This window comes from Triturus cristatus, chromosome 1_2 (assembly GCF_964204655.1).
Source record: "Triturus cristatus chromosome 1_2, aTriCri1.1, whole genome shotgun sequence".
NCBI lineage: Eukaryota > Metazoa > Chordata > Amphibia > Caudata > Salamandridae > Triturus > Triturus cristatus.
In genome coordinates this window covers 447,079,326-447,091,390 of record NC_140580.1, presented here as the reverse complement: position 1 = coordinate 447,091,390, position 12,065 = coordinate 447,079,326, and the positions used below count along the sequence as shown (strand labels likewise).

General features: G+C 43.4%; 1 protein-coding gene across 6 annotated transcripts in view; it reads left to right on the top strand.

The window, feature by feature from the left end:
- KIF11 (kinesin family member 11) overlaps positions 1-12,065 on the top strand; it is a 271,380-nt gene that overhangs the window by 56,523 nt on the left and 202,792 nt on the right. For all 6 annotated transcript variants that reach the window (XM_085606145.1, XM_085606146.1, XM_085606148.1 and 3 more), the window contains 3 exons: positions 7,673-7,805; positions 9,001-9,098; positions 11,097-11,175. In XM_085606145.1, coding sequence (XP_085462271.1) covers positions 7,673-7,805; positions 9,001-9,098; positions 11,097-11,175 — 310 coding nt within the window. The remainder of the gene's footprint in view (positions 1-7,672; positions 7,806-9,000; positions 9,099-11,096; positions 11,176-12,065) is intronic.

Below are 12,065 nucleotides of genomic sequence, written 5' to 3'. Positions count from 1 at the left end.
ACTATTTATTCCTTTCTGTAATCTGTCACCTTTGAGAGTGGGTGTGTGGGTCTGTGAATGGATCTGAGAGTATCTGTTTGGGTTTGAGTGCCTGTGAGTACCTATGTGGGGTTGAGAGTGCCTGTGTCGGTGTGTGAGTCTGAGACCCTGTGTTGGTCTGGAAGTGGGTGTGTGAGTGATGCTATGGCGTTTGGGCATTTGCATAGTTCAAGAATTTAAAAGGGAGAACCATTGAATCTATTCTCACTAGGAGACAAGAAATAAACCACAAATCACAGTCACTACACACCAGATTGTGCTCCAATAGATCAACAATGATTTGACTTCCATTAAGGATTTCAAATTGTTTTTCAATATGGAATACAAGAGGAAACACCTTTACATACTACTAAGGAAAAGGGGGTGTGACTAAATGGGCAGACCCATCTTCTGTTTTTATTTTTTCCAAGGGGAAGTGGGCCTCGTGGCCCCCTCCTCAGGCCGATTTCAGCCTTGGGGACCCCAGCCCCCGGACTTGCCACGTCTACCTGGGTCTGCTGGCTCCACTCTGTGTGCTTTTGATGTGGACCGCGGGTGAGCCTGATTGCTTCTATGGTCTCAGGACCCCACGCCCCCCCCACCCCCTCTGCCCCCACCTTTTTAGGTCGAGGACTACCGGTCTGCCGAAGGCAAAACCGGAAGTCGGAAGATTTAATGTTTTCTAGAGTGGCTATTTAGCCCGCCTCTCTTTTAGCTTACCTTACCGGAGGCCAGCTATTGGAGGAGAGAGCCGTCCCTCCAAATAGGCTCCGTCTTTTTCAGATTCAGGGGCGTGTTTTTTGGTGTTCTTTCCACTTTTTAGCAACGCCCTTTTTAGGCGTGTTTTTCTCTCCTCCTGCCAATGGCAAGAGGAGAGAAAAAGAAACACGCCCCCGAATCTGAAACCGCCACTGCGTTTCTCCGAGGCATTTCTGCTTTGCCTGAGCCTCGGAGAAAGGCAGTGGTGTGCTTGCCTTTTGCTCTGCCTTATTTCTGTGGTCCCAGCGTGTCCAGCGTTCCCAGCGTGTATAGATCATCTCGGGGGCGCCCGAGGGCTTCAGAGCGCGTCTCCCGGAGAGCGAAAACAGTCCCAAGTGCCATCTTCCTTCAGACCCCGCAGGGTAGCAGGGAGGCCTACAGAGTTCCTGCACCTCCCTCCTGCATTCATGCTTTCAGGAGGTTGTGGGCTCCCTGCTCGTTTCCCGCCCTGAACAGCGTAAAACGTCAGCCTGTAATTGAAATGTCCGCCGCGGGTCTAGGAAAGAGGAGATAGAATCTACACGGCGAGAACCGTTGGGTTTGCTCTCTCTTTCGCAGCCGGGCCAACCGGTTTGAGGGCTTGGCGTCCAACATATATGCATGGCATGGCATAAGTCTTAGGCCTAAGGGGGCTCTCAGCAGGTATGCTAGGTACTGCTTACATCCTTAAATCGAGGCAATTGGACTCGCAGACCTGGGGGTCCTGGTGCTACTGCGTTTGCTGCACTATTCATATCTGTAACCCTTGGTACGTCCAATCGTGGCAGGGACGGCTGTTGAGACCTCTATCACCCCCACCCCTCCCTGTGGGACCAACATAGTTGGTGCTGGCGTTTGGAAATTGTGACGTGTTTCCGGAAATCACTTTTTGTTGATGATTTCCACCCGGGCTTCTGGGTCGGTGTTGTCAGCACGACTTTGGTTGTGTGCATATGTCGAGGTTGCAGTGCAGATGTTTTGCTAATATCCAAGTGTGGGTCTGGAGTCCTACAGAGGTGCGGTCCACGTGCCCCCACAATGGAGCACGCTGAAGAGCGCGATCGCTGCTGGATGAAACCGCACCTCTCCCTCCCCTCAGGCCTGGGAACCACGGCTGGCAGAAGCTGCCCATCTGGCCAGGCGTGAAAAAGTGTGTCTCTTACAAATGCTCTTCACACGGGTAGCACAAGTGAGCCGGGGCGTCGGCGTTCACACGTCTGGGGCACATGCAGGAACGGCAGGCCTCCTCCCCCCGCGGAGGTGTCCCTTTCCCAGCACGCAGAAGGGCTTCACACCTCCAGCCGGGGCCTGCCAAATGTGCCTCTCGTCACCAGGTCTGTGAAAATAGGCCTGGAACGGACCTAAATCTGTTGAAAATGATCAGATATTTTCTTAAACCTCTAAAATTGGTCACTGAGTGGAGCTCCTATTAGGGATAGTGGTTCGAATCCCAGCCATGTCAATAAAATGGCTCTTGGGTAATAAGAACATCTATTATGATCTATTTCTATCTCACTCTCACTACCTCACTATATCACAACACACTCTCTCAAGACTTCACTACATCACTCTCTCACTACCTCGCAAATTCACTCTCTCTTTCTAACTCACTCTATCTCACTACCTCACTCTCTCTCTCTCTCAAATACACAAAGTCACTTACACTCACTCTTTCACTACATCACTCTATCTCACTACTTCACTACATCACTCTGTTTCTATCTTAATACCTCACAACATCCCTCACTACCTCACTCTCTCTTTCACTACCTCAATCTTTCGCCATCTCACATCACTCACTGTTTCTATCTCACTACGTCAGAAAATACCTCTCACTAACTCACTCTTTCACTACCTCACTCTCTATCTACCTCACTCTCTCACTACCTCACTCTCTCTCTCAATACCCCACGCTCTCTCTATCTCACTACCTCACTCTCTCTATGCTAATGCAATAGGTATCACATATGCAAAAAAAAAAACTAATGCCAATAGAAATGACTGCCATTTATTTAGGGGTACAAAAATGATAAAAAAATAATGAGCAATACCAATAGCTCTACCTATAATATTGCCGAGACCATTGCATTGTAAATGCTTGTTTTTTTTTTCCTCGGCCCCGCTTGACTGATCACCCCAAAACTTTACATGCACAACTAGACTTACTGGCACATCTTTTGGGGGGGAATTTCGTGAAGTTTCGTCCATCTGCGCCAAAGATATAAGCAAGTCAAAAAACTCTCTTCCTTTGTAAATATGGTCCTAACTATAAATACCTACTGACTACTGCCAGTTGGTTAAAAACACACACATGTACACACACATATAGTAAACCAAAACATGTCACTCAACCGCAAACAAGCACGGGCAGATTTAACAGATTTGGCACTCGAAAGCTCTTTGAGCAAAATCCCTGGCTAGTTGTTTTGCCTACTGTTAGTTACTTTAGGCGACCAACTCCAACAGGGAGACAGTCAGCGGGACCAGCAAAGCATTCAAACAGTTACCTGAACAGGTGAAGCAGTCTTCAGTCAGTTCCAGGCATGTTTAGCCGCTGCAGTTATTTCCCATGAAAGTCGTCTTGATGCAAGGGATACAGGATGCTCAAGGATGCTGTGGATTTGATGGAGTCAACCGGGATCTTCCTGCGGCGGCTACTTGGTTCACGACGGGGGGTGAGGCAGTCCTGATCAGAGTCAACTTCCCTCAAAGTCCTTTCTTTTACCTGGTAGAAGTCACGTCACCACTGGGCTATCAGTTGCCCGAAATCGCAGTCACAATTCCTTCCCTGGATGATAACCTTTTTTCTGGGCAACCAAACTGCACTCGTACTCCTCTCCCAGGCTCAGCAAAATTAAGTGCAACTTTGAAAGATGGATCCTTGTCTCTCGTGCTGCACGGTGGTGGTTGGCAATGATGTATAGATTTGTGGCTTTCAACCTGACTCTACTTGCTTTTCTGCTGTTGTGGCTCTGTACTCTGAATGGGTCCGTCAACTGACTTTTTGAGTCTCTGCGCTTTGGCTCTACTCGACGAGCAGGACACAGCAGGCACAGTCCCTCTTCTTTGCTAGCCACCATGTTCAGCAAGTCCACGCCAAGGCAGCCTCTTTGCCAGTTCCTTGGTGCAGCTGTGCAGTCCTTCTTTGCATCCAATCGGCATCTGAATTCAGGGTGCCAGAGGTACCCTATTTATTCTCAGAGTGCCCTCACGGTAGACGCGGTCAATAGCCAATGAGCTACCATATTGCTTCCCTCCTGATGACCACTTCCTGGGAAGTGGGCTATCTGGCTAACCCAAAATGCATCATTGTGCCCACTCAAAACATGGCAGAACCCCCTCTCTCGGTAACCTGACCTTTCTAGCCCAACCCAGAGGTGTGGCTACCGAGGAGCTACACACCCCTGGAAATTAAGTTTGGCAACTGGTTTCCCCATCTCTGTCCATAGTGCCAGCCTGTCTACCTAGAAAATGTAATAGTTCCTCTCTCAGCTATTACTCATTTGCCCTTTAAAGTCCGTATCGTCTTTGAAGCTCACCTTTTGGGCCAACACCCATATGGCTTCCTGTAACACCTCCCTTCAGTGCAGGCTTCTATTGTTTCCTTTCCTGGGAGTCGTTAGCACGTCTCCCCAGGAGGACAGAAGTGTCTTGGTGACAGGGTCTTTGTGCAACTGGCTAGGGCACAGCAGACTAAATGTAACAAAGTGGCAATTCTGTAAAAGTTGTTCACTGCAACCCATCAAATTAATTTTGACTTGAAAATCAAGTCTGGCTCAATGGATGTTATGTTACGTTCAAGATGATTTATAGAGTGCACGTTCACTAAACGGTTTATTGGCGCTAAGGGAGGACGGCCGCAGTTACAAAATAGAGAGTGGGTTTTCAATTGTACGCCTGGGTGAATAGCCAGGTCTTAAAGTAATTTCCTGAACTTGGTGTAGGTTTCGGCAGAACACAGATTTGGGGGAAGGGAGTTCCAGAACTGGGGGGGCCAAGGACGTTTATCTAAGACCTCCCATGTTTTTTTTGTTTAAAAGAATGGGAGACCAGCAAGATTTTATTTGAAGAACGTAGGTCGCGAGAATGGATGTACCGCTGTATATTGGAGGCGATGAAAACGGGCCCGCGTCCTGAAAGGGCTTTATAGATGATCTAGCCCAACTTAAACAGTGTTGGAGTAAAGGAAGCCAATGAAGGCTGTTCAGCAATGGACTCACATGCCGATGTTTAGGCTGACCGAAGATGAGGCTGCTTCTGGACCAGTTGCACCCGATGTAACTGGTAGGCCGGTATGCCAGTATACAGAGTTTGCGTAGTCAATACGTGAGATGACCAAGGCAAGAACCACTTGGGTTAGAGCTGCGGTGGAAAGCAATCTGCTGATTTTCCGAATTCTGCGGAGATGGAAGAAACACGCAGAGACCACCGAGTTAATCTGAGCTTTCATGGTTAAATTATGGCTGATGATAATTCCCAGACTTTTTACCGAGCTGGCTGGAAGGGGGGACTTCCTAGTGGCGGTGGCAAAAAGTTGGAATTCCAGGGATTAACCCTCCCGACAGTAAGGATCAGCTCAGTTATGTCTGGGTTTAACTTAAATTGGTTGGTATTCATCCAATCCCTGATGAAATTCATAGTAGATTGGAAGCTGGACACAGATGATACAGAAGTGTTGATGTTAAATACCAACTGAAGGTCATTGGCGTAATTAAAGACTACGATCTCTTTTATGCATTCAAAACCAAGGGAAGTACATACAAATTAAAAAGTAAAGGTGAAGGGGAAAAGCCCTGCTAGACCCCCACAAGTCAATTTTCTTTGCTCTGCCCTAAAGCTGGCCAGGCGTACTGATTGGGAGCGATTGCTAAGAAAGGAAGTAATCCATTTCAAAGACAGACCCTGGATCCCTGTGTGACTGACACGGTCGATCAGGAGATGGTGATCGACCGCGTTGAAGGCAGCTGACAGGTCGTGAAGCACCAGGGCCTGGGTAGGACCCTGATCGGCCCCCCTTCTCAGTTCATGCATCACTGTCAAGACAACGGACTCGGAGTGTTCAGGTCTGAAGCCTGCCTGGTGGGAGTCCAGGTAGTGAGTCTTTTCTACAAAGGAACTAAAACAGGTGGCGAAATGAGCTTCGAAGACTTTACTTAGTTGGTTAGCAAGGAGATGGGGCGGTAACTACCAGGTGTACCAAGTTGTTTGATACCTTGGAGTATCCACTTTGGTTGCACCCTTCAGGGATCAGCACAGTTGAGGGATCAGTATGTACCCCTACACTCTACAATGAGGTGACAAAGCCTTTCCACAGCAAAAACATCAGTTTAAAGTTTTTATTGCCAGAACACTAAACTACATATTCTGCCCCTGAAATATGCTGCACCCTGTCTTAGCGCTCAGTAGGTCTGCCATAGGGGTGACTTACATTGCGGAGGGATGTTTGGCTTTGCATTGCTGTAGATGGGCTAGCAGTTTAAAACTGCTCTTCCAGTCTATCATGGCAGACTAGGATACTCTTTTTACTTGTCATATACAGGGTGGCGCAACCAGTGCTGCAATCCCTGGGGTGACTCTTATTTGCATGTCCTGGGGACCATATAATTGAGACTTGCCTGTAAGTTAGCCTATGCCAATTGGCCATTGCCAATGTAATTTTTGGAGTCCTGTCACGGAGGTCTGGTTAGCAGGCCTCAGTGCACTTAGTCGAGAAACAAGCAGCATCAGTCCAAACATTTGGGGGTGACCATACAAAGAGACCTTTCCTTATCTTTATATATTTCTAGAATCTCTGCCCTGAAAGGCTTGGAAATTTAAGCAAGGGAAGACTATGAATACTGGGCTATTTCCTCTACACAATTTGTCTCTTAAAGATTGTACTGTAGCAAGCGTGTACGTTTTTTCGTTTAACTAGATATTCCTTTTGAAGGATTCCAAGTCCACAGGAAACCTTGCTTCAAAAGTTGTTGGTTTTCTAAGTCACTCCTAGCCGTTTCCTGTGTATCAATTACATTCAAGAATAGAAGTTCTGGTTCCGCTATGACACAATTTCTCCTTATCTATGCTGCCTAGTCTTCATATCTCTGCTCAATTTGGGCCTGCAAAAAAGTGCAGTGCTCCTGTAGTACAGAACAGTTTGTCAGCTGCGATATTCTAGTGAAACCTCCAGATAGTGTCTGCTTTTAAGCTGCTCACCTACTCTGAAAGGTGCTTCTGTTTTTGCTCACTGGGCATTGCACAGCCTTTCAGAATCTGAGATGATTATTTCCTAGAAGACTGCAAAAAGATTAATACAGGTTTTATTTTTAGTACCTCACCTAACTGGGAATGTCCTGAAGTGTTTTTTTTTTTTGGTTTTTTTTTTAAGCACTGGCAATCGCCCAGAGACTGTAGTAGGCCATTAATAAATGTAGAAGTAACTATGTGCATGACCACTGTAGGCTTCATGGTGCCCCCCCCATTATAGCCTTTGTTTAACTGTAAACATGTTATTCAGTGGTTATCATGATTTTACTTTAACTTAATACGTTTCCAGGCAATTTGGTGAATGCAGTGTTGCTTTCGTATCGGTCAATTCAACCTTCACTTCTTTGGTTTGACTAAATTTCTTAGTGCTCGTTTCTTACATTCTTGCATCTCTCCCTGATTAAATCATTTAGTTATTTGCTACAGAAAAGCAAGGACTTTGAGATTCTCCAGGTAGCTGAAGCTGCATGTTGTGGACCTCATAATGCCTTGTTCATCTCTTCCGGTTATCACTTACTCTTGGGGGCAAATGTATGTTTTTATACATTTCATATACTCTAGACTGCTTTTACATCATGGTTTCATAGTATGTTTTGTTCTGTTGGTATTGATGTTGTATAGAAAATGTTTTTTCTTTATCTTAACACTGGATTTTAACTCTCCGCCATAGGCCTTTTAATTTGCAGGAGCGGAAAGCTGGCTCCTACTCTGTGATAGATTGTGAACCATTGCGAAAAGAAATTGCTGTACGACCTGGAGGAATAAATGAGAAAATTGGAAGGAAGACCTATACTTTCGATATGGTAATATATATTTAGTGTGTTCTGTTAATATTCTTTCATGGTATCCTTAAATTTGCTCTTGTGCTGTGGGTCATACTTATGAAATGATATTTAATTTATTTAGTAAATCTTGATGTGCCAAAGCTGGCTTCCGAGAGAATCATGCATGTTCTTTAGGAGTTTTGGTTGGTTTGAGGCTTTTCTTTTTCAAATTGTACCCACAGAGCCTCCTAATTGTCCAAACTGTTAATAAAAATATATCGACAAAAAAAATTGTCAATTTTATGTAGGTCTTGTGTGCTTTCATAAGTTGTCTAAGTTTGTTGAAGTACTTTGCTTCAATCTGAACAGATGATTTTCAAATAGCTGTTTCACTGCAAGTAAGCTCCCTTTATATGTACAATAAAATAACCCTCATCAATCCTTTCTTTCAATTTTTGAAACCACATACAACTGCCGGTGATTCTTGTAGTTTGCTTGAGGTTTCATATTCAGAAAATGCTTATAACTCTAGTAGTTGGAATCACAATGTGACCAGAGGCAAGTCTAGGAAACTGGTCTCGAACAACCAATGCATGCCCGGTCACCTGCCTTGACCGGAACATCCCTTGTGGATCAAGTAAAAAGTGTAACAGCCAGAACTGCATCCATGATGAGGTCTCCTACTTCATGTTTCAAAGAAGACTACTGATTGTCCTACCTCCCGATCTCAACAATCTTAGTCTGCGAGAGCTTTGCTCCTAAGCTGCCGCCTCCTCAACAAATGCTTGGCTCATGATAGCTGTAAGACCAGTCAAACGCTCAACCTTGTCCCAGAGAACTAACATACAATCTTTACGCACAGCATACTGAACTGTTCAACCATCCCACCTCATGAACTTGTGGCAGATGCTGCAGAAACATTACACTGAGTTTTGCCTTTTGAAGACATTCCTCTTGTTCTTCTGAGAGAAGAGTTACCACCCTGTTGCTCTTACTGTTGCCAAAATTGTGGCGTTTATACTCTACTGGATTAAGATTTTGTCTACGCTAGCACTTCTGAGTTTCATGTTCGCACTTGTCGACTTGAACACAACAAAGATTGAGACCCTTCTTGTGCTTAAAGGTGCCATTTATCAGCTTAATTTCTTTTACTGTTTGTAAGTACCTTATCTTAACATCTGATCTTTTCTTTGTTTGCATGTATATAAATATATATATTTTTGTCTGAAAACAGGTTTTTGGTCCTTCTGCAAAACAAATTGAAGTGTACAGAAATGTGGTGTGTCCAATTTTGGATGAAGTTATCATGGGCTACAACTGCACAGTTTTCGCGTAAGTAACACTTTACAAAATGTGGATGTCATGGCATGTGCTCCCCCTGTGAGCTTGTGGTTGTGGTTGTGAATGTAATCAAAGTAGATGGGCTGGACGAGTATTGGAATCCCCACTTGCCTGCTAACCAATACCTAGGTGGTATGGTTTACCAGACTGTTGGTAAATTCCACTTCTTTAATTCCGTGAAACTAACTGAATATAGATGCGTTTCTGAAATGCTTGTGGCGCTGTCCATTAAACAAAGTATGAGTACAGAGGAAATGTAGGTACGAATGACCGGCATCTACATTGAATTGTATTCATCCAGTGTTTAGGCAACATCATACTAAAGAGCCTTCCTAAAAATAACGGACTATAATGGGTGTGTCTGTGCATACTCGCGAATATTAAGGACTGGTTTGTTATAACTAAACTCAATATGGAACCGCAGCTTTGGACCGGATCTTGCAAGGTACTTCCTCCATTTCGTCATCTTGATTAAGTTGTGGATCTCAGATATCAACTAGTTCCATGCGTTTCTCTAAAGGGTGTACACTACGGTTTACCAACATTGTTATTTTTGGCAGTTTATGAAAATCTTATGCCATATTGTACATGAATTTTCTTTAGTTAATTAGAGCAATTTTTATGGGTATTTTTTAGCTTCTTGTCCGTGGTAAAATGTGCACCAAGTGTTTAAAAAAACATAAAGACTGGTAATCGGATTCCCCCACTCAACGGCTCAATTAGAACTCTGCCTGGTCTTTTTGCTGCAACATACAGGCTGTTAGAAAGACCTAATATAAAACATTATCAAAGTTGTTCATGCAGCATAAATTTAAAATGTTGACTTATTTTTATTTTTTTGTCATTTGTTGCAATAATTGTGCCTTTAGCCTCTAATAAAATGTTAGGAAGAAGTAGACTTTTAAAAATCGATGTGTGAAGCTGTTGTAACCTTAATGGTAGCATGGTTCTTTAGCCTTTTTAAAAACTGAAGCATACAGTGTTATACATTTGAACATTGAGCACAGAAGTTTAATGCCACAAAGCACAAAGACAGCTGACTTACCGAACAGCAAATTATATTCCTATGTGCCAAAGGAATTTGTTCAGATTACAAGCCCACACTATGACTTGGCCTGCAGTGCCATATTACTACTTTTCAAAACAATGAGCTAGATTTTTACCCCTCTTGGGAGTAGCGAAAGCTGCAGCGCACATCAGGTATTTGACTTTTACACAGCCTGAGTAAGATATGCATGGCTAATTTACACAAATATGGCAATTGATAGTGCAAAAATAATGTCCGAGATTAGGGAAAGGCAGATGCAATGAGGTACTGTTGAGCATTAACCCCCCCCCCTCCCCCACAGGCCACTAGTCACCTGTGTCCATAAAAACTATCCTGGTTACACACAAAATAATACTTTTCCTATAAAACCTAATTATCAGAACAATTTTCCTCATTACGCATGTCAAAGTGATAATTAAAAATGTTTAATATTGGTAGATAAATTAACTTGGGTTAGTCTTAATGGGGTGTTTCTTATGGTGGTTTGACTAAATGTATCCCTCACATATGAGTTGTTCTCAATTTACCCAGAACACTGTAATTTCAATGCTTTTGTTCGCTAGTGCGCTAATGCCAATTGTTAGTTTTGTTGTGATTCAAGCACAAGTTAGGCTTCTGCTCAGTTTAGATTTTGGTGGGTCTATTAAATGTCCCACATAATTGGGGTTCATGGCTCTAAGGTTTTTGTTTTAAGCACTACAAGAAATGTTTATTTTGCGACGTGTGAAATGTGTTCCTCATGTTCACAATTGATTAATATGTATTAACCCATTGATCAGGAAGTAACTTCTGCAGCTTCAAATGTCATTTGAAATTGGGGTGTTTGGTTCTCAAGATCAGTATATGGTGTATGAATGGTCGTCATTTCTATTGCAAGTTATTTAATTATGCATGTTTCACATATCCTGTAAATGATTAACAGCTCACCAATTTACCTCCAGGTATGGTCAAACTGGTACTGGAAAGACTTTTACAATGGAAGGGGAAAGGTCACCTGATGGAGAATTTACCTGGGATGAGGTGAGATTCTGCATGCATGCCATTGGTAAATTAGTCTCACTCCTATAATTGTTCGCCAACAATAAATACTAGCATCTGAAGTTCAAACAACTGCTTCTCAGCAGGACTACTTCTCAAGGTCTTACTGTCAGTTTGGCACTTCATATAGCTGTCCTGCTCTACTGTGAATGGGACAACACAACTCTAACTGACTCACTATTGTTGGATAAAGCCAGCATGAATTAGCAGGGCCAGCAGACTGTTTCATTGACTTGCTAGTTTGTTTAATCCAGGGAAGCAACTGAGCTCAAGGAGTCCAGCACCCTCTTTTGAGTTGCGTGTTGAAGTAACGTCAAGGGGAACCATTTTTGTGCACTGGTGAGAATTCCCTGTATATTACCAAAACCAGTTCCACTATTTCTATTCAGTTTCCACAAGGTAATTTTGCTCTCTCAAAGGTAGCTTGCTACAGGAACCAGTAATTCCCAATAACCTGAACAGATGTAGGTCTGAGATCCTAAACTTCATGAGATTTGAGATCCGTTTTTACAAGCCTTTCTTTCTTGTTGATTGTAGAGATTAGATTATTTTAGTTTACACTGCATATTTGACAGTTCTGACCTGCCATTTTGAGGTTTCATTTTAGGAAGTTCATGTTTGTGGACATTATAGCTCACTAAATCTGATGAATCCTTTTGAATACTTCATAGTAGTTAGCACAACTAATAGACGTTAGATTCTAGCATTAGCTATGTTCAAAGATATCGGAGGCAGTTAGTGCTTTGAGTAATTCTTTCTAAAATAATAAGTTCTGATACAAGGTCTTGTTTTTATTTAAATTTATCTGTGGTTCATTTTTACTCTATTTCAAATTTTTGATACAGAAGGGGCGCGCTTACTTTTGTTATTGC